The sequence below is a fragment of the Chroicocephalus ridibundus genome, chromosome 13, assembly GCF_963924245.1.
Source record: "Chroicocephalus ridibundus chromosome 13, bChrRid1.1, whole genome shotgun sequence".
NCBI classification, from domain to species: domain Eukaryota; kingdom Metazoa; phylum Chordata; class Aves; order Charadriiformes; family Laridae; genus Chroicocephalus; species Chroicocephalus ridibundus.
The window spans coordinates 3,417,323-3,438,994 of NC_086296.1; the positions used below are offsets into that span (position 1 = coordinate 3,417,323).

A 21,672-nucleotide genomic window follows, 5' to 3' on the forward strand; every position below is an offset into this window, starting at 1 on the left:
TTAAAATTTATCACACAAATGGAAATACATTGTTTGAATTCTCTGAACTATTGATTCCTGACCTCTAGCTTTGAATAGTGAGGACCTTTACTAGAACTTGAATCAAAAAACTTTTAATTCCCATGTCACGTGCCTCAGTTAACTCAATGCTGGTAATGAGATTTAGTTTGGTTGATGAATTAAAAAAAAATGAGAGAAGATTTCTGTCACTGAATATGGTGCTTTGTTTTAAAATGTAAATAACTGCATGTAGTAAGTATAGATCTTAAGTTGGCATAATTTTAAGTTCAGTGTTAACTTCTAAGAAATATATATAACCTCATATGGTCTGCAGATATTTGTAAGTTTGTAACAAAAGTATGCTCTGTATAGTTAGGCAATCTGCAGTGGGTTGTTTTTTTAGTGAAAATCTTTTTCCATGTCTAACTCTTACCAGTAGCAAGCAAAGATCTAATGCAATCTTCACTTGTGAATTTTCCTTTTTCTAGAGTGTCTGTATTATTGCGAAAGCTCTAATATTTATTTTCTTTCCCTTCTGTTGCTTGGATTTCTCTTTACAGTCCCAATAAAGCAGAATTCATTAGAGCTAAATATCAGATGTTAGCATTTGTTCATCGCTTGCCATGCCGTGAAGATGACAGTGTTACTGCCAAAGATCTTAGTAAGGTTAGTATGTTTCTTCTGGCAGTCTGCAGAGGCAACAACTTGTGTGTAACAGAACAGCGAAATCTGACTGAATTAAATTAATTGCATTGACTTGAGATAACTATTGCTGTTCTTTAGCACTATTACGTAAACAAAAACAGCTTGACTTCAACTTGAAGCCCCTTTTTTTTTTGATAATGTATATGGATACTGGAGATGTGGATGGTTGAGAGGCATCAATTTAGGTTAACTTTCAGGAAAACATTTACACAAACCAACTGTAGCAAGAATTCTTGCATAGACATTTCTAAAAGCATGGCTGAAAAAACAAATGATGAATCAATAGTTATTGCTGCTGTATTAAGTACAATTCTGCTTCTTTTTCAGCAACTCCATTCCAGTGTAAGGACAGGGAATCTGGAGACGTGTTTGCGATTACTCTCCTTAGGAGCTCAAGCCAATTTCTTTCATCCTGTAAGGACACTTTTTCATTATTTTGATATACAGTCAGTTCTTAGAGTTTGTAATATTTATACTGATTTCAGCCGGTACACATTATATTTCACTCTTCTACTCAGACCTCTTGATTAAGTAGATATTTTTCTTAATAACTTGTAGGAAAAAGGAAACACCCCGCTCCATGTTGCTGCTAAGGCAGGACAGACTTTACAAGCAGAACTATTAGCGGTTTATGGCGCTGATCCTGGCACACAAGATTCCAATGGAAAAACTCCAGTTGACTATGCAAGGTAGAATGCTGTGACATATGTGATGCTTTTATATATTAACTGATGTTCATAAATCACATGATGAACCTGCTTAGATATGTTTCTGTCCTAAAAATCGTTTGACTCTTAAAATGCTATTAAGTACCTTTTCCAGAAAGAGCGAATGCATAAAGAGTACAAATAAGCACTTTCACCATTTCATAGCCTGTATTCTCCTGGATGCTTGAGACAACAGTTGTGATGCCAATGAAACAGGCTGTGTCAATCTAGCAGCTCACAGAAAAGTAATCTGAGGACAAGAGTTTCTGCAAGTTGAGTAGGCTCCAGGAGTGCGGATTAACTAGGGAATTCCTGTAGGGAAGGGCTGGACTGCACAGATCGGTAAGGGAGCAGGGGGTGGAACCAGGCTTTTTAGTGGCAGTGAATTGTTACGCACATCCAGTGACAGAACTGCACCTCAGGAAAGCCCACCTTTAGAGAGGCTCTAGGCTTCCCAAGAAACACTCATGTCAAGAAAATGAAACATGAATATCTCTGCTGATCAGTTGGGCAGTAATGAGGCACTGCAAGATTTGTAGCACAGCATTGAGGATTTTTTGGGTTTACGTGCAAAATTGGACATTGCTGATAACCAGAAGCTGCACATTTGTGTAGATAAAAACATCCTCATTGCTGTGATTGCTTTTGAATTGAGGCCATATATGGAGTCTGAAGACTGAATAAGTTCATTTGGTTGCAGAATACAATATGCCGGAATACTTCTCTTTCTCAGTGCTATTAATCAAATGTGAAGTTGGGCAAGTTTGCTGCATGAGCTCAGGAACTGTCTTGAAAATTGTAAAAAACATATTCAAAATAGCCTATGTAATCTGGGGTTTTTCTACAGCAAATCAGATAGTAGGCAAATCAGTTTTCAGAGTTTTCAATTACTTGTTTTGAGAAGTTCATAAAAGTTTATAGTTTTTTTGCCCACTGGAACGTGCTGTTGAACGTCCCGCTGTGAATCTGTGCTGTGTTGATACACTCAAACATGTGCAGTGTTGAACAGTGGCTTGTACTAAATTTGTTTCTCTGACTATTTTTCTGTATGTCTCAAAATGAATAACTCCTATATCTTTTGTATGTGTAAACCAGACAAGGTGGGCATCATGAACTGGCAGAGCGCCTGGTGGAAATTCAGTATGAACTCACAGACAGGTTAGCTTTCTATCTCTGTGGCAGGAAACCAGGTAAGTAAAAAAAAAAAAACAAAAAACAAAAAAACAAAAAAAAAACCAAAAAAAACCAACAAAAAAACCCCAAACCTACACTCCCAAGATCTTTTAGTGTGAATTACAGAACAGTTCAAACTATGGTATAGAATGTTTGTGTCAGTGTTACTACTCTTCTTACCTGCATTTCAAATATTCTAACGTATAAATTATACAGGAAGAACTAAAGAAAGTGTAAGATGTAAGATTAGTGATAATGCATTTAAAATTCAGATAAAACTGCAGGATTTTAAGTATACCTAAATTAAAAATTAAGTTCCTTTCTCTTTTTCCACAAATATATGTTCTATTCTATAAACAGAATAGCCCTGAAAGTGGAGAAACCTACATAAAAAATCAGATGAATAGTGTTTAACTTCAAGTGAATTGCAGCGAAAATATGAATTTTGTGAATGTTGAGTAGTCTGCAGGAGATATTGTAAAACTCTTGTGAGTAGTTTCTTCTCATTGAAATGCAAAAGCAGGGGAGTATCCAATTAAGCTTGTACCTTTTGAACACAAGCACACTTAAAAATTTTTAGCCATTAGGTGCCCTAAAAGCACCTATGTTAGAACTCTTTTTTTTTAAGTGGAATTTTAATACAGTTGATAAGCCTTAATTAGAATCTTTGATAACAGTGGGAAATTGTGGTAGGAACCTTCTTTTAAGACTTGCTATCTTCCTGTAATTGGAAATTGAGTAATTACATGCAAGGTAAATTATTCTATGTTTGCCTGTTGCATATCATCTTGGGTTTCTCATTACCGTGTCTTTTAGTAAAACTGAATACCAGCTGTATATTCTGACAACATTAAAAACTATAGTCCAGTAACAACCTATTAAAGTGCAATTTGTTTTCGACTCTAGAGCACAAAAATGGACAGCACTTTGTTATACCTCAGATGGCAGACAGGTAAGTTGCTGATTCCATGGCATGTCTGAAAACATCAAAATAAAAAATCCTAATAATAATAATAAAGTTTCTTTTCCTTTCTGAAACAATTTTTAAGCTTGTTGTCATTCTAACTTTTTAATGTATGCCTCTATTGATCTTGGAAGCTTTTTTTCCCCTAGAAAAAATATTGGCGTTTAAACAAAATCAGAAAATTATAGAAGTTGATGGTATTTGTTAAAATGCAGGGGGAAGGTGAGATAATTACATTAAGGGAACACATATGGGTATTCCTGGGAAACAGATTTTGTAAATAATGTAAGGACCAATTGAGTTAATTTCCTGATACAGCATTTTGAAAGTAATACTTGCAAGAAAGCTGCTTTTTTCTCTGAAAATATTTATGCTTTGATCCAAGTGCTTCTAATTTTTGGTTATGATCAATGAAATTGTATTTGTATAAAACATATCAAGTATTAACCATAAGTCCCTATTTTTCTTTTATTGCTATGCAATTGGAAATAAGGCGGCTGTGAGTAAACTGTTGTTAAACTTACTGCTTGCAAAATTTATATGGAAAACTGTAATAAAATAAAAATTATAGGGAGAAACTGTGTAATAGTTGGTAAAACACTTAGTGTTAACATCTGTAATTTTTTTTAGACATGCTGTGTTTAGCTATTTGATAAAGTACTGTGTGTTTTCAGTGCAAAGTATTTTGCAGAACAGAGTAAGTATCCTTTGCCTCGTTACACAGAGAAGGAAGTTGACATGCAGAGAAAATTACTTGTTCAGAGGTGCTGCTCAGATTGCAGAGCCTGCCGTACAGCCTGACTGCCTTATCTCTGCCTGATGTCCTCCACTGGTCTCTTTCTTTCTTTTTATTTTTTTCTTTTTCTGTTTAGGTGATTGCCTACACAAACTCTGTGATGTCAGTTAATCACACAGAGGTTTTGTTTGAGCCTTTCCATCCTTGTAGGTCAGGGGAGTTTTCCCCTGGGTGATATAAATCTGGACTCAAATTTTGTCAGCTTCCTGATCTGTGGCTTTTGTGATAAATTCTGTTGAACTGCACAATTTTCATCTTGTGCCTCATGTTCAAAGCTGGAAACTAGTAGAAGAGATTATTTACTGATCAGTACAAAATAATTTTAAGCATGGCCCTATTGCTGTAGCCATTTGCCAGGCTGGTGGTCACCTACCTCCAAGTAGGTACCTCTCAAGTCCAGTGGAACAAATCCTGTGTGTTTTATGTGGACTCAAGTTTTGGTCAGAATGATCGTATTGTTCAGATTCCTTACAGAAAGCATTTTGTTGCCCTACAACTTGACTGCTTCTTGAGCAGGTATTTATATTCCAAAGGATTTTTGTGATTCTTTTGTTTTAAATTTAAGATTGTTCTTTAGAAAAGCTTAAAAATATACTAATTTGTATATTAGCAATATTAGTAAGATCAATGTGTTAAAACTACATTAAAAATACTAAAAGATTAGAGAGTTTCAAATAAAAGTGACATTTAAATAATTGAATTATTGAAATGTATAATTTGTATTTAAACAAGCTATTAAATGCTGTAGATGTAATGATCACTTTGTATTTTCATAGCAGTCTAGATTTATCAGAACTTGCAAAAGCAGCGAAGAAGAAGCTTCAGTCTGTAAGTAAAGCTTGCAGTGTGCTGTGTGACACATCTTTGTCTAGACATGGCAAACTCGGCACTTCATCTTTCAAGCTGGTTTCAGCTGCCATTAATTTCTGCAGAAATAAATGTCAATTCTGTAGCAAGTTAAAAGTCTGGAGAAAAACATGAAAATAGGCAGAAATGGAGAAGCAGAGATGATGACAAATCCCTGACAGAGAATGAACATGTGTTGGTCTTGTTTGGGGTAATATCACTAGGCCTTTCTCCCCAGTTCAGAACTGTAAACTTTGTTACTTGTCTTGCTGTCATGTATTTTGTATAAACCTGTATGTGAAATGTTACTATTTGCCTTTAACTTTCTGGAAAGCCAGAATAGTGCATTACTGTTTGCTACTAATGCCAGCTCACTAGATTTCTTTATTGAAGTGTTGGTGACCAAATCCTTGTACAAATTAGAGTGGGGATATGTCTTCCCTCTACTTAAAGCTTTTAGCTGAAGCAAATGGTATCAAAGGATAAAAAATTTGCAGTTGGGGGAAGAACAATCCTGGTGATATTCTTCTATTCAACAATGTCAGTTTTTCTCTAAAGGTAATGCTAGTGGTCATAAAAATTCCAGCTAACCAAACCAGTGTGTAGCAGTTCAAGTAGCAGTTAATACAAACCAAATGCGAATACTACTTTAGAACTGGCTTTCTGCTGTTAACGTACTGTTAGTAACTACTTTAAATGCACCACTACCTAGAAGGAGATGGATTCTTGCGTTGTATTTTTGCAAGTTGTAGTGGGTTGACCCTGGCCAGCAGCGCAGCACCAAAACAGTTCCTCCCAGCAGGATTGGGGAAAGCATAGGAAGAGCAAAAGCAAGAAAACTCATAGGTTGAGATAAAGGCAGTTTAATAGGTGAAGGGAAAAGAAAAGCAAGTGAAGCAAACAAAATTGCTCAACGCCTCCCACAGGCAGACTGCTGCCCGGCTAGTCTCTGAACAGTCACCTTGGCAGCCCAAAACCAAACTACTTCTTCCTCCACCCCAGTTTTTATTGCTGAAGATGCCATGGTATGGTATGGAATATTGCTTTGGCGGATTCACGTCAGCTGTCCTGGCTGCATCTCCTCCCAGCTTCCTGCCCACCCTGAGCCTACTTGCTGCTGGGTGGTGGGGTGGTCAGAGTCGGGGGAAAAAGGGGATGCTTTGACGTTGGGCAAGCACTGTTCAGCAGTAGCCAGAACAAGCCAGTGCAATCAACACTGTTTTAGCCACAAATCCACAGCAAGCATCATATAGGCTCCAATGAAGAAAGTTGATTCCCTCCCAGCCAGACCCAGTGCAGAAGTAGACATCCTGGCTTTCTCTGGGTTCAAGAATGATGGCAGTTGGTATTTGGTAAAGAACTCAAACTCTGGAAAAAGCAGGTCTGTTTTTTCTGTAAACAAAGATGAACTGTAGAAAAAGTGTTAGGTTTTTCACCCCTTTTAGTACAGCTCATCCCAGAGAAGGAAGACCAGCCTTGCTTACACTGTCAGTTAGTTAGCAAATCTGGTACCCATTTCTAATGTTAATGCACTGTACGTCAATAAGTGAGACATCCACAAAGCCCTGCGACATTTAATTTCATGTCTGATCTTCCAACAGCTCACTTCTTCGTAACACAACTATCTTTCTTGAACCATCTACTGTAGGAACACAGTTTGAAAAGTGCAAGCATTTTATGAGTCTTCACTGTTCAGTTAAGTCCACATCTACAGTGACATTTGGATACCAAATTCCCCAATAGGTCTACTTCACCCCAAATACACGAGGTCCTTTTGTGATCAGGTAGGACAGGAAAAAAAAAAATCCATTAACTAGTAAAGGAAAGGTGTAGAACAGTGTTGTCTCTGTATCTGGCAATCAGGTGGTGGTATATGTCTGCTTAATGAATTACTTCACTATGCAGGCTGAAAAACAAGCAATTATATAGGCTGAAAAACAGCCAGGCGTGATCAGAGTTGTGCTCTTGTATTTTCTGTGTTATAGAGGTCTTATTAAGTTTCATTTATTTTCAAGCTGTAATTATTCTCTTCTACCCTTAGCTGAGCAACCACTTATTTGAAGAACTTGCCATGGATGTGTATGATGAAGTTGACAGAAGGGAAACGGATGCAGGTGAATGAGGCTTTCTGGAATGTGTATAAAATAAATTTGAATTGTTACATTACATACAAGATGCTAGTGCAAGCATATGTTCTATTTAAAGTACTTTTGTATTCAGTAATTACTGATAATGGCAGTTTCTTTGTCTTGCATTGTCTGAAGGTGACGTTAATTGAAAAAATCTTGTGTTTTTGCGAAGTAGAGAACCCTCTGGGGAAAAAAGCCTTCCTTTGAATTGATTGTGTTTGTGTTTGAAATTGTGGTCTTTTATTCTTTGACAAGAAACACTGTCAAATAGTACAGGAAGGTTATTCTATCTCTTCTTTTTTTTTTTTTTCTCTTCCCTGAGCAGTTTGGCTTGCTACTCAGAATCATAGTACGCTTGTGACAGAGACCACAGTGGTCCCTTTTCTTCCCGTAAATCCTGAATATTCCTCAACCAGGAATCAGGTATGGAGTCGTCTTAATACTGTAAAACTATTTTTATTTAACGGGCCTGGTATTCTAAGCAGTATTGCTTTACTGTACTTCATTACTGTAGAATAGTTGCATCTACTTGTAAAACAGTTAAAATAGTTTCACATTTTCCCTGCCCTGGGGCATGCAGCTGGATAATTTAAATCACACTTTTTGCAATAAATGTAATTGAACAATCGACTCACTTTAGGTGCTGTAGCCTTAGTTTTACCTGGGAACTCTGCTGTTCATCTAATACAAGTTGTACTACTTTTTCTGCATTATTCTGTAATTCAGGGAAGACAGAAACTGGCTCGATTTAATGCCCATGAATTTGCTACGCTAGTTATAGATATTTTAAGTGATGCCAAACGAAGACAACAGGGGAATCCTCTCGCTGGTTCAAAAGGTGAGTATGCTTCTGGTTGTCGGCTCTTCTATGTGTAATTCTTCAGCAGTTTAATCAATACCATAGCATCATTTAGGAGTACTAGATGAATGAAGAAAGAGATTTATACCGTTTTTATAAACGATAAGAACTAAATCATGTGGATAGCAGGCTATTGACAACCTGCATTAGGCCACCAAAATAATGCCCAAGTACAGGAGATTTGTCTCTATAAAGTTGGTATTTGTAATACAATTAAATCAAGTGGCATATGTGCAATTCAGGAACACCTTTTTTGTGATAATATAGTAAAACTTTCCAGAATACTGCCGTACAGTTTTAGAGCGATACTTCTTTTGATTGGCTGCTAGGATAATGTCTGTGTTTTAGATACTGGCTTTCCTGGCTGCTCTATACATGCAGGACTTCGCTGTAATTTAGATGCTCTTGAGCTTATTGCTCGTTTGCCTAAAAAGGTTTACTTTCTGTATTTCTCGAGCATGCTAGATATCAAGGAATACAAATACCTGTGCCAACAACCAGAGCGAGACATAGTTCTAGCCATGATGGAATGAAACAACATCCGAACACTAGTTCTCCCACTGGAGAGAAAATACAAAAAAATCTTTTCCAACTTTTAATTTTTGCCTGTATTTTTCATTTGAATGTTGACATCCATTTGTCCAGCGTAGTCTGTTTTGTTTTGGTTCTTTTCCTTATGTGCATTTTATTAATTTGCTAAAGCATGATTCCCACCCATTTAACTTGTCTAAACACTTACAAGAAATGATTTATTTTTTTTAATTACTTTAAAGTATGCACTTCCATTTCTTCTCCAAACTTACTAGTACATTTTTAAATGGTGTATGTTGATCTACAGAGAATGTGGAACTGATACTCAAATCAATCAGCAATCAACATAGTAGTGAAAGTCAGGATAATGACCAGCCTGATTATGACAGTGTTGCTTCAGATGAAGATACGGATCTTGAAACAAACGCAGCTAAATCAAACAGACAGAAGGTAGGTTTGAAATATTTATACACACACCAAATTTTACTCATAAAGGTAATCTGCAGTGACTCTTTGCCCTTGTGAGGGGATTTAACATGCATAAATGACCAGCGAATGAATATTTTAATTCATTTTCAAATTTGTTTCGGAATCATGCCTCAGTCTATGAACTTAAGTGTTGTGACTTAAGGAATTTTTATTGTAAATAAAATGCTCCTCTAGAAAATAATGTGCGCCACTGTGCACATCTGGAGTTCAGATATAGATTTAATTGTACAGATGAAATAATTTGATCTACCAAAACAGTCTTAATCAGTGATTTCATGGTATTTCACAAACATTTACTGAAGAAATATTTACAGCAGTCTAATAGTGGCTGAGTGTTTTAAACCATTCCTGAAATAATGCAGCATGGTAAAAAAGTGGCAGTAAAGCTAGTAGTTCTAGTTTAATTTTCCCTGGTAACATGCACACTGGATATTTAGTAATCAGTCTTTTATGACTTTCCAGTTCTCTATTACATATTTAAAAAAAAAAATCCCTACGAAGGAGTGTTGCGTCACAAAGGCTGAGACAAATGTTTTTGTGCATAGAGGAGCTAAGAGTTGATTGACATCAAATTTCTTTCATGTTGGACTAAAATTATTTTAATGAATTGATCTCATTAATTTGAACTTAATTTGAAACATGTTTCCTTTGAAGTGAGTACATCAAAAGCTGTCAAAATCTCATTGTCTTGTTTTCTTTTTAATCGGTTTCCTAATGGTGTAAGTATTGATCTCTCACTGTTTATAGAGCCTGGATTCAGACTTATCAGATGGACCAGTGACAGCCCAAGAATATATGCAAGTTAAAAATGCTTTGGTGGCTTCTGAGGTAAAGATTCAGCAGTTAATGAAAGTGAACATCAACCTGAGCGATGAGCTGAGAATCATGCAGAAAAAGGTAACAGGCACAATAGTGTAACCCCTTCATGTCTTGACGTATTTTAAGTTGACCAGAATAAAACTGCTGAAACTGAAGATGCAATAGCCCAATATTAGAATAGTGAGAAAATTTATTTTAAAATGGAGCTGCTTCAGAATCAGATAGGAGACAATAAATGTACCTGTGCAGCACATGCTTTGAATGTCTTTTTTTGTGGAGGTGATGATGATCTGCGTAGTTCACTTTGATGTAAGTTTTCCAAGTGACAAGACTGTTGTATAAGTCTTGTATGTTTTTGCTGTCCTGCTTCAAGTTAAGCAGTTTTCAACAATGAGTAAGTAAGTTCTAGCACACATTTTACCTGTCTGCACATATCTATATAACGTACTTCCAACTTTTCCAGTAAATATGTAGTATTTTTTCCATTAATAATCCTAGATACAATGAAGGGAAATAAAAATCCTAATGCAGTTTGGCAGTAGAAAATAATCTGAAAAGTGGCAATACAATATCAAGTTCTTGCGTACCAGGAGGCCAATATTTATTTGTTTGCTTGCGTTTGAATCTGTGGGTAATAGCACTTAAAGGATATAGTGGTAAATGCAATTACTGCTTTAAACCTTCAGCGTGGGGTTGTCTTGACAAAGATAAAGTGTAGGTATCTCATTTACAATATGAGTTACTATGTATAGATAGTCTTATACAGACAGAAAACTGAACATTTTTTGCTAAAATCCTGAGTTTAGAGCTCCAAAGACCCAGTTTGGAAGCCAGACCTTTTAATCCTTATGTGAACAAATCAACGTTTGTTGAATGTTTTGCCAGTGTTCTGGTAAACTGAGATTTTTGTGGGGTAAAGGAGAGTTTATATCTGTATTGAGTTCACTATCCTGTCTGTCATGCTAGCCTAGAAAGGGCTGGCTGCTTCCTTAAATTAATTCTTCTATCTAGTGTTAAAAATCCTGCTTTCCAAATAATTACAATACTGCAAGACTTTCAGTATGTGCTGCAGAAAGCTCTCTCCCTGTAGAGAAAGTTGTTCAATCTGTGCTCCTGCAGAGGAGAACCTGTGCCGAGAGCTTGTTTCGCTGTTGTGTTGGGGCAAAGAGGCTGATGCTTTGGAGAGTGGTGGGAACTGTTGAGCTCTTAGCATCTGAGGCCAAGCTTATTCAGCAGATTCAAATATCTTTGTCTGTTAATTGCTATCCTTCTGTTACAATTGTGTTCAGCTTTTCAGATCTCTTGGAAGGGTGAATACTGAGAGGAACCTAAAAGATCTCGGGATGTGTCCTTGGTCTTTTAACAGCTTGTACTGTTTAAGCATTTCTCTGCATCAATTGAATTACCTTTTTACTTATACTGAGTTTCTTTAAACAGATAAAGTCTATTTAGGGTTAAAAAATAATCTTTAGGGCCTACGAATGAATGAGACTTTGCTATATTTATGTGGTGTAGCAGAAGAGAGATCACTGCTGTGCTTCAGTTGAACCTGTTTTGAAAGATGGCATAGCCAGGGCTCACTCACCTTGAAGATGAGTTGCACTAATTTTATGTCCTGATGATGTATGTAGCTATGGGGCTTCTTTAACTTAGTGTTTAGTGGCTCTGGGTCGGTGAAGAATGGATATAGCTGTGCGTGTGCAGAATGCAGGGTGAGAGGAAGGGGTAACAGCTGTCTTAGCTCTAAGCTACTGGGAACTTCATTACAATATGGGAATTCTCTGCTGGGTTATTTGTGGCAGGACACCACTACATTTATACTACTTCAGCACTTCTAATGCAGTAGATGTCATTCAGGAGTCTCTCTTTTTAATCATTTTTTTTTCTGTGTTATTTTCTAAGCAAGGGCTTAGAAGGTCATAAACTAAAAAAACAAAAAATCTATCCCCTTTATGTATCACCTTATTAGCCAACTGTGTATCTAATCTTTTGCATGGCAATTACTAAGCAAAAGATGCTAATTAAAGAAGAGGCAAAGCTACAGCTGATGAATGCCACTTTAGAGTACATTCTTCCTGAATAAAAATAAAAATAGTTACGTTACTTTAATGGGCATTCTAATGGAAAAAGATATTTTTGTTATGCGTGTGGATTTTTTAGGTGCTTATAGGTGGTTAAGAGTTTGGTCTAAGTTTATATTAACTGTTGGCTAAAACTGCACCAAAAGCACATTAATAAAATGTGGAAGAAGTTTGGAAGAAGGAGGCTATAAAGTTGACCTATTTAATTGCCTTTGATATCAAACTTTGGCTCCTGGCTGATCCTCAAATCTTAAAACTTGATGCATCTTACTACAGAGCATGCAGAAAGTGGGGAGAAAAAACACAAATTATCTTGATAGAAGTCTGCGCATTCGATTTAGAGTTCTGGGAATTACTCTAGGCAACATAGGAATTTTTTTTTTTGACAGAGATAATGTACTTGAAGGTTCATATGATGCAAAGTAAATGCAAGTAGTAAATATTCAATTTCCTGTTTAAAAGGCCATCAGCTGTTTGAAATATTATACTCAGTTATTGTTAGAGAATTGCTGATACTGACTTTTTTTACATCTTTTCTTTATGATGTGTTAATATAGCAAACTTTGAGTAACTCCACAAAAAAAATAATCAGAATTGTTGCATTTTTACTGTCCATCAAATACATAATAATAAAAAGCTTTAAAACTATTTCTTGTTGGCTTCTTAGAAAGCAGTAGCTGATACTTAATTTTCATAAGCTAAACTCTCTTCTTGCTTTGCAGAGCAAGCTTTAGTTTTCTTTGCGCTGCCTCTGGCATCTGTGCTGCAGTTTTGGCATTTTCAAATTTCATAGGCCTTATGTTAGGGTCCTCTTAAGCTCTTGTATTGACTGCTGAAATGGATCACTTTGCTTGAAAAACCTTTGTTGGCAGTCCTTCCCCTCACAACCTCGTTGTCTTAATATGATTCATGTGCCAGTACAGCCAGGCTGTAAGAAATAGATTGTGTGGTTTTTAACTGCAACAGCCAATTTTAAGATCTAATTTAGCTTGTATCCCAGCAAAAAGTGCTGAAAATCAGCACATAAATACTTGCAGATCTGGAACATAGATGTTTCTATGCTTACATTAAGCAAGTCAAGTAAATTTTGAAAAAGAAATCAAATCCCAGCTACTAGTAACTGGATTTACTAGTAAAGCTGACAAGCGTGTATTGTATAGTCAGCTTGCTTTTGACGCTTGCTATTAGAAAAACAAAGTCCCACTGCTAAACGTTTCTTTCAGCTTCAAACGCTACAGAGTGAAAATACCAACCTCAGAAGACAGGCCACAACCAATATATATCAGGTCCAAACTGGTTCTGAATACACAGACCCCACCAACAATTCTTCTTTAAAGCGGCGACCATCTGCACGGGGTAGCAGACCCATGTCCATGTATGAGACTGGATCAGGTCAGAAACCCTACCTCCCCATGGGAGAGGTCACATACCCAGAAGAAAGCATAACAAGACTGCAGCCTTTCCCTCCACATGTAAGTAAAACTGCTGATGCTTCTGCATTTCTTCTTATGTTCAGCTTTTCTGTCTATTCCAACTACGCTCATTTACCAAAGCTGCTCAACTGTCTGCTTCAGAGTGAATTTGAACTGTAAGATGTTAATGTTTGCTGTATTAACATGTCTGCAGGAGCTTGATGTTTTGAAAAGTAAAAGCTGTAACAATTCTGGAATATGTAAACTGGAGCTTTTGGCTTCTGCTCAGCTGTTTTTTTTAACCACAATATATATGCCAAATATCAATGTGTGGCTGTTTGAAAACCAGGATGGGGGGGGGGGGAAATAGTATTCCAAGAAGGTAAAGTTCATGGATTTCTTTCTTGAGATATACAGGCACGTGCCAATTTGTAGAACTTCAGAAGCACCTTTCGGAAATAAAATAAAATTGAAGCTAACTTTTTCACTAGGCCACCAGTTTCTTATTCTGAGTTTGGAACTGGAGGCTGAAGATGGTTTAGATCTTTTAGTTGAACAGATTCTTCTAGTTCAGTATTTTCCTGTATGATGTGCTAATAGCAGAGGGGGAGTTCTGTATTAGCCACAAGGATTCTGCACTGACGTGTTCACACTTTAGATAAGTGACACAACACACACTAGTGCTTATTAAAGTTTTTTTTTTTGTGGCTTTTTTTTTTTATTGCCCTGTGGGCAGAAATACAGAACAGTATTTTTTTAGGCACATATTTAACATCTGTGGATTTGTTTAAATGTGTTTCCCTGCTGGTAGCAGCATCTTGTATTTCCTTCCAGATAAACAAATAAGCCCTTTAAAACATTTTTGGAAGTTAATGTTTTTTTTGCTTGGCATGAGGGAGGGCAAATGTTCCATGCACATTCCAAAGAAGACAGTTGAGCACGCCAGGGAATCAGTGCAGAGATTTGTATGCTGGGGTTTTCCCTGTGTTCAATTAAATTAATAAGAACTTTAAACTGTGAAATCTGGATCATCTTAAGTGATATTGGCAAGTTGATATAAAGGCAGTTCTGGCAGCAAGAAATGTCAGAATTCTTTTGTATGTGGCAATGTCTGTGAGACATGACATTACTTTGTGTAAGTCCTTTGGTTATTTGGATTGAAATTTGAATAGAAGTAGAGGTTCTGAAGCATTGATTTATGTGGAGTTAGTTAATTTGGTATTATGGTGAGTGTATTTTATTCTTGGTGGAATTTAGCACCTCTGGAATATCAGTATTAGAATTAACATGAAGTCAATTATATTTTGAAAGAATTAAGTCCACTCAGGCTTAGCCAAATTCTCAAAATCATTCTTGCTTTATGTCATCTCCATGGTTTTAAGAATGTTCCTTTATTTCATTTAAGAATTTATTTGTGTTTTATTTTTGGTTTTCCCGAGTGTTTTTCTCTTTCCCATTTTTAGATCGGGAGGAGTGCGTTTGTGACCTCCTCTTCATCTCTACCTTCCTTCCCCTCCACGCTTTCCTGGTCAAGGGATGAAAGCACACGAAGGGTTAAGTACCTTCCCAATTGGTCTTTTACCTGGAGGAGGTGGCAATCTCCCTAAAAGCCATAATGCCTCTCTCTTCTCCCCTTTTATGCTGACTAGCCTTCATGCTTGCACGAAGTGGTATTTCATCACTTTCCGTTTCTTCTGCCACATGCTGTGGATACTTGCCTCTCTCTAACTTCACAACGGCTAAAATCTTTAGCATTTAACACCGTGCACAGTTACTCCAGATCACTTGCTCAACTGCGTAACACTGAAAACAGCCAGAAGACAAGTTGGTGGCTGTTTGGAAAGTAATTTGGCAGGAGTTCACTGATATTTCATAAGCCAATGTATAACTCTTCCTACTGACTAAAATGCACTGCATGAGGCGTATGAAGCTCACTGGGTCCTAGCTTTAAAGCCTGCTTTCTTTGAGGGCTATTAGTTCGCACCAATCCAAATTGATACTGATTGACTGTTTATCTTACAGATATTCATTAGTTTGTTTGAAGCGAGTTCTTGAAGCATCCAAACAGATATCCGTTCGTATTGCTCACTGATACATTTAGTGTCAACTAACCTGCTTTCTGCTGACCTTGATAGACAAAAGACTGAGTGGGCACGGGAATTGTTTTTTGGCAAAACTCCTTTCAGGGCAAGATCAAAGACACTGAGAGTGTATAAAGGAAGCTTATAATGGTGTTCCATCAGGATCTACAAAAGTCTGTTCTTAGGATTTTTGTTAGCTACGGTACTGAGTAGGAAAAAAACCTGCAGTGTTACCAAGAAACATTAAATGCATTCTATAAGCTTATGTGATTCCAAAGACACTGTCTTTGCCATGGCCTCATATGTGACCTAGTAGCTATTTGAAGAAGCCTCATCCAGCTTCTTAAATTATTTTTTTTAAACACTGTTCTCTTTTTGTAGTGAGGCACTTAAATCTTGTTTTACTTAAATTCATTTGCTAGAAGGGAGCATAAAATGCTACCTTGCAAAAGGACACATTTAGCAAGGCAAACTGTTTGATAGATGAGCCTGCCCATGACAGCATCTTTTCAGACTATGTTTTATTTGGGATCCTTGAACTAGTTGCAAGTTACATACCCAAAAGAAAGGAAAAGCACATTGCATTTGCAGCTCTAGAATAACATCCATTTTTGGCTGTGAAGGGGCTGTGACTGAAGTAATGGACCCTGAGCAGGTACATCTTAACGTGTCACAGACTAACGAATGCTGAAGATGAACAACCCATAGCTTTTCTGCTGCTGTTTGACCAGCCTGAGCTACCAGCTTGCACTGCTTGCAGAAAGTGCCCTCCATCATCAGAATGAGTTGATTACATTTCAAGGTCTCACTCTGACTATACCTCTTTAACTTTGAAGCAAATATCGATACAAAGTCCTTTGGGCTGTTTTTTTAGATGTTTATGTCTCATTTCTTAGAAAATAATGAGTAGCTTATACCCATTTTGTTGTATCACATGTTCAGGATTTAGGCTTTTCTTATTTCTGTGTTAAAACAAGACTTTCCAAGAGTAAACTTGAAAGAGAAGTATTTGTATTTCTTTGTAAGACTTAATTGATTGTGAAAAGATCTTTCAAGAAAAATTCTCTTTTTCTCTGCTTTTTCTGTGTGATTAATATAAGAAAATCAGTACCGTCTCATTCTGTTTCTTGGGCAAGCATTGCAGAGTCTCTAATCAACTTTTACTATATAATACTAAATTTAAGAAAAAAACAAGTTTGTGGGTTTTAAATGTTGAATGGTCATACTCTGGCCTATTCCTGCCAGGATAAAGAATCGTCTTTTTAAATTCTTGTGTCCCCATTTTATTTTGACTGTATAGTGTTTGGACGTATCAGTTGAGAACATAATAGATTTGTAAGATGATAAAACTTACAAGGGAATATCCTGCTTGGTCAAATGCAAATCTAGGTTTGGCTGCAGCTGATATCAGTACTGTGTAGTACTAGAAACTTGCAGAGGTTTTGTTTGTTTTTATTATACACTGATTCTGTACTGTATTACTGATTCCATAATATCCTATTCTTGTAATTAATTGTTGTCATTTGCATTTCTGACCATAGTGTAGAGCTTTGCCACTAATTGTATTGTTTTCTGTATGTCTGGGAGAGAGGAAAGGTCAGACCCTGCATATAATAGTTTCATATCTTCAAAATATGTGTCACGTTTACAATTGATCTTTACTAGCTATCCTGAGAGGTGAGCATTCAAAAAACGCTTGTGTTTTCCTTCTGTGCAGAGTAACTTTAAAATGGATGGAAAGTGTTCATACTCCAGGTGCTTCAGAGTTAAGAGTTGTTGGTTTTAACATTAGATGAGTGCTTAACGAACTTCCTGGATCTTAACCAATGAGAACCAATTCCTAGTCATGTTTTTGGGCTGTCCCCAAGGTAGAAGTATTATTTCCCTGTGTATGGATCAGGGATGCAAATTGAAGGGTATCCCTTACAGCCTACCACTCAAGATTCCCTCATCTTGACTTCAGAGTTTCTGTAAAGCTCCAAGGCCGGATCTTCCATGGAGATTGCAAAGGACCCGATTATGTGTCTGTGACTAAGGCAGGAGCTGATGCGGAGCTGATCTGTATGTAGAGTGGCACTGATGGGGTGTGCGTGCAAATGGACGAGCCGTAGTAGGCACTTCTGCTGAGCTTTGCAATTTTTAAGACTAGAGTAGGCAGATGTGCAGTGATCCTGGGCTCTGGCTGAGGAAGGGAGCGTGCCTCGGGGGTTTCAAACTGCAAATTCATGTGAACTGCAGAGATTGGCCTGACAGTAGGTATTCATAGCATAAACCTCCAGGATGTTGTACTGCCTGGGCATAAACTATCCAAGAAGGCTAAACCAGGTTAGAGAAGGGAGTTTAGCTCTCTGTCTGAGAATCTCTTGCTTACAGAGGGGGCTGTACGTTAGGATCTGCAGGGAGAGCACTCTTGAGCTGTCATAGTGCAAGCATGCTTATTTGGGGGGAAAAAAAAGTTGAAAAGGAGTTTAGGGGAAAAAAAATGAGCATCATCCTCGGCCACAGGTTGAGTGCTTTACTGGGAGATGCAGAACTGGTCTCTATGGGAGTAGGAAGTGGTGAGTGTTCTGCCATCGCACCTAGGAGGAAGCAAATGTGCCCAGAGGCAGGGAATGGGTGGCACTCTTGTTCCCGGTGCAGACACAGTCACTATGTGTCTCCCCAGGGAATGCCATATGAAGGGGAGAGTGGGAAAATACTGGGCCTCTGGCTCTGTTCGTGGTTTCTACCCTCTGGAGTAGTATGCTGCAGCTGTGCCTTCCCACGCTCCATCCGACCTCTGCTCTCCAGTGGGCATCCACACTCGGTCTTGCCTCCCACGCTTCGTTCAGCCTCCAACTCTGTCTTTGGCCTTCCCTCTGCCATGGTCTTCCCACTCTAGTTTGACCTCACCTTCCTTGTGTGCTTCCCAGTCTAGGTTTGGCCTCCATTCTGAGGTCAGAGTCACAGGTTCAGTTTGCCCTCCACTCCACTGTGTGCCTCCCACTCAGCTATCGGCCTTCACTCTTGGTTCAGCCTCTGCTGTGGATTTGGCCTCCAAGCCCATTTTGGTATCCCACTCTTCATTCATCCTTTACTCCGGGTTCAGACTCCCACTTGGATCAGCCTCCCACTTTGCAGTGGGCCTCCCACGCTCGATCTGGCCTCCACGTCATGTGTGCCTACAGCACCCAGGCCAGCCTCCACTTCCATCTGCGCCTATAATTCTTGCTCTGGCCTTCGTTTCCTTGTTTGTCTCCTGCCCTCATTTTGGCCTTCACTTTGGAATTGGCGTACCTCCCTCCTTTTGACACCCACTCTTCAGTGGCTCTCTACTCTCGATGGTTAGGACTCTTGCCCTCGTTTCATCCTATGCTCTGCTGTGGGTCAGAAGTCTCACTTATTTGGCCTCCTAACCGTGTTTTGGTCGCCAGTCTGCAATGGGCCTCAACACTCCCCATTTCGTCCTCCCACCATCATTTCAGCCTCTAATCTGCAACAGGCTAAAGTCTCATTGGTTTGGCTTCCTGTGTGCCCTTTGGTCTTCCACCCGCAGTTTGGCCTCCACTCTACAAAGGGTCTCCTGCCATCATTTCAATCTCCAGTCTTTATTTTGGCTTTCCATTGCAATGGTCCTTAACCCTCGTTTTGATCTCCCATTCTGTGGTGGGCTTCCCATGCCTAGTTCAGCCTTTGCTCTGTGCTTGATTTGGTCTCCACTGTGACAGACCTCCCACCTTGTGCTGGGCCTCAATTCCCATTTCAGCCTCCCGTGCTCGGTTTGGTTTCCACTCTATGTTGAGCCTCCCACACTGTGTCTGGCCTCCAGTCTGCCGTGGGCCTCCCGCTCTTGGTCTGGTCTCTTTCTCCCTGGCAGTCCTGCCCTCTCCGTTTGGCCTCTCCTCCCCTGCGAGCCTCCCCCTGCTTGCCCACGTGACAGTAGGGGAAGGACGCCGTGCTTTGGCCATCTGTCTGTCCCTGCAGCCCTGCTGGATGCCAGGGCAGAGCCCTTGATGCAGGTCTGGTGGGGCAGTGCCAGGGTCGTGCCAGGGCCTCAGGTTCAAGCTGGCAGCGGAAGCCCGGCACAGGGCGGGGGGCATGTTGGCTGCAGGGTAGAGGCTGGTGCAGGGGTTGTTGTGTTAAAGAGCAAGCCCACATACGCAGGATGTGGCACTGGCACAGCTCAGGGCCCTTCTTTCCTGCACAGCACTGAAATAAATCTGTGTTCATTGCAGGCCTCGAAGCTGGAAAAACAGAGCAGCATGTCTGAGAGTGACTACGATAACCCCACCACCCCTCTGGAGCTGGAGGAGACGGGGTAAGTGCTGTGATGCAGAGCTGACAGCCTCCGTGTTGTCGGAGGACAAGGACTTTTGTGAGCAGCCAGTTCTGTCCCAACCTCTGCTTTGTTCCTTTGTAGGTCAGGCAGGAAGGGCCGGCAGAGGAGCGTCATTTGGCAGGGGGAGGGATCCATCCCTGAAGACACCGACACAGCTCCCAGCTCCAGTTTGCCCAGTACAGAAGATGTGATTCGGAAAACTGAGCAAATCACTAAGAATATTCAGGAGCTGCTGCGAGCAGCACAAGAGAACAAGCATGACAGGTAAGGTGTGAGTGCTGGAAAAGTTCCACAGTTCGTAAGAAAATGAAGAAAATTCTTCACGTGTTTGCAGAACTACAGCCGCCACCCCCTGCGTTAATGCTGGAGGCACTGATTTCACACGTACAAAACATGTAGGTCTGTGGTGTTTCCTGGTGTAGTGGCACTAGTACCATTGGGTGAGTGGGCACGAGTGACCAGCGCAGGTGGTGGGAACACATGCTCCCATCCAAAAAACCAGCACAGCCCCCCGTGAGTGGCTTCTGGCTGTGGCACTGCCTGCTGCCTGCCTGCCCACAACTGCCATGGGGATGGGAGCGCTGGGAGCAAAGAGCTTGGGAAGTCCTGCTGCACAGCAAGTGGTGTTTTAGAAACAAATCAAACGAGTGTTGCAGAGAGAACTTGGCTTAAGTTTCTGTTGGATCCTCAGATAACTGTGTCCTTAGGTAAGGATGCCCCGCCGCAGTGTGACAGTAACAGCAAGTCTGGTTTCAGGAAAAAATTGCGAAGGCAGGGAAAATTTGGCTTTCCTAATGAATACCAATAACGTACCAGCAAAAGCAATTTTCAGCTATTGGGTTTAGACTCAGACATAGCTGGGTAGTCGGGAGGCTGTTCATCAGCATGTCGGGTAGCAGCTTCAGTTCCCTTGGGGAACTTCTTGCCCAACTGAACAATTGCTTTTCAGAATAGCTGTGAGCAAGTGAAAAATGATAGTGCCCCTGCCTGATCATCAGGTGGTGCTTCTGCACAACTCTTTTAGAAGACTGTAAATAGGAGTTATGTCTCCCCAGGTAGGAACACGTTTTAGGTCTGGAATAGCTTTGGTCTCCAGAAAATCTGAACTTGCAGGCTGACAGGTCTTGCTTTCTGCCTCCCGTCCCAAGTTCTGTGCCTGGCTTTGCCTGGGAGAAGCTGCTGGTGATTTGTGTTAAGCCCTCGCTTCCTGCCTTGCTGAGAGGAGTGCTCAACAATGGGGCCACTTCTGTTCTGTGTTTTTTCCTTCTTGTACTTTTCTATTTTTAGAAGGGACAGCACACGGCCTCTCCTTCTCACGCTGAATGGCGAGTTCTAACGTGTTTGTGCTGAGCTCATTGCCCTTGTTCTGTAACCTTTTCCACTGCAATCCCTTGTTGCTTATTTCTCACAGTTCATAACAAGAAGCAACAGTAAGAGAAGCTTTAAATGAGTTTGGTTTTTATGTGTAGCACAGTTTACAGTATTTGAACTGTATTTTTTAAAAAATAATTGAAAGAAATAATACAGCGTACCTAGCTTTTGCTGTTAAATTGAATAGATTTTTAAACAACCTGTTACGTTCTTTTTTATTTTCTCTTCTGTACCATGCGTGGAGTGGGGTGTTTGCCAGTACTTAAATGAGTATAATCTTGCAAAACACTGAACTGCGAAGCTGCTGTTCTTTGTTTTCCTGTTCCCTGGCTTTGTCTCAGTGGGCTGAGAACCGCAGGGCCTGGGGCACGGTGGAGACGGAGTAGGCTTG

General features: G+C 39.5%; 1 protein-coding gene across 7 annotated transcripts in view; it reads left to right on the forward strand.

Moving 5' to 3' along the window:
- GIT2 (GIT ArfGAP 2) overlaps positions 1 to 21,672 on the forward strand; it is a 34,273-nt gene that overhangs the window by 5,189 nt on the left and 7,412 nt on the right. For 3 of the 7 annotated variants that reach the window (XM_063351413.1, XM_063351407.1, XM_063351409.1), the window contains exons 4-18: positions 561 to 666; positions 1,033 to 1,119; positions 1,264 to 1,394; positions 2,508 to 2,602; positions 3,492 to 3,537; positions 5,122 to 5,173; positions 7,233 to 7,305; positions 7,646 to 7,743; positions 8,047 to 8,158; positions 9,018 to 9,160; positions 9,947 to 10,096; positions 13,323 to 13,571; positions 14,975 to 15,064; positions 19,807 to 19,889; positions 19,992 to 20,174. In XM_063351413.1, coding sequence (XP_063207483.1) covers positions 561 to 666; positions 1,033 to 1,119; positions 1,264 to 1,394; positions 2,508 to 2,602; positions 3,492 to 3,537; positions 5,122 to 5,173; positions 7,233 to 7,305; positions 7,646 to 7,743; positions 8,047 to 8,158; positions 9,018 to 9,160; positions 9,947 to 10,096; positions 13,323 to 13,571; positions 14,975 to 15,064; positions 19,807 to 19,889; positions 19,992 to 20,174 — 1,698 coding nt within the window. The remainder of the gene's footprint in view (positions 1 to 560; positions 667 to 1,032; positions 1,120 to 1,263; positions 1,395 to 2,507; positions 2,603 to 3,491; positions 3,538 to 5,121; positions 5,174 to 7,232; positions 7,306 to 7,645; positions 7,744 to 8,046; positions 8,159 to 9,017; positions 9,161 to 9,946; positions 10,097 to 13,322; positions 13,572 to 14,974; positions 15,065 to 19,806; positions 19,890 to 19,991; positions 20,175 to 21,672) is intronic. The other 4 variants (XM_063351408.1, XM_063351410.1, XM_063351411.1 and 1 more) reach the window with 4 other exon arrangements.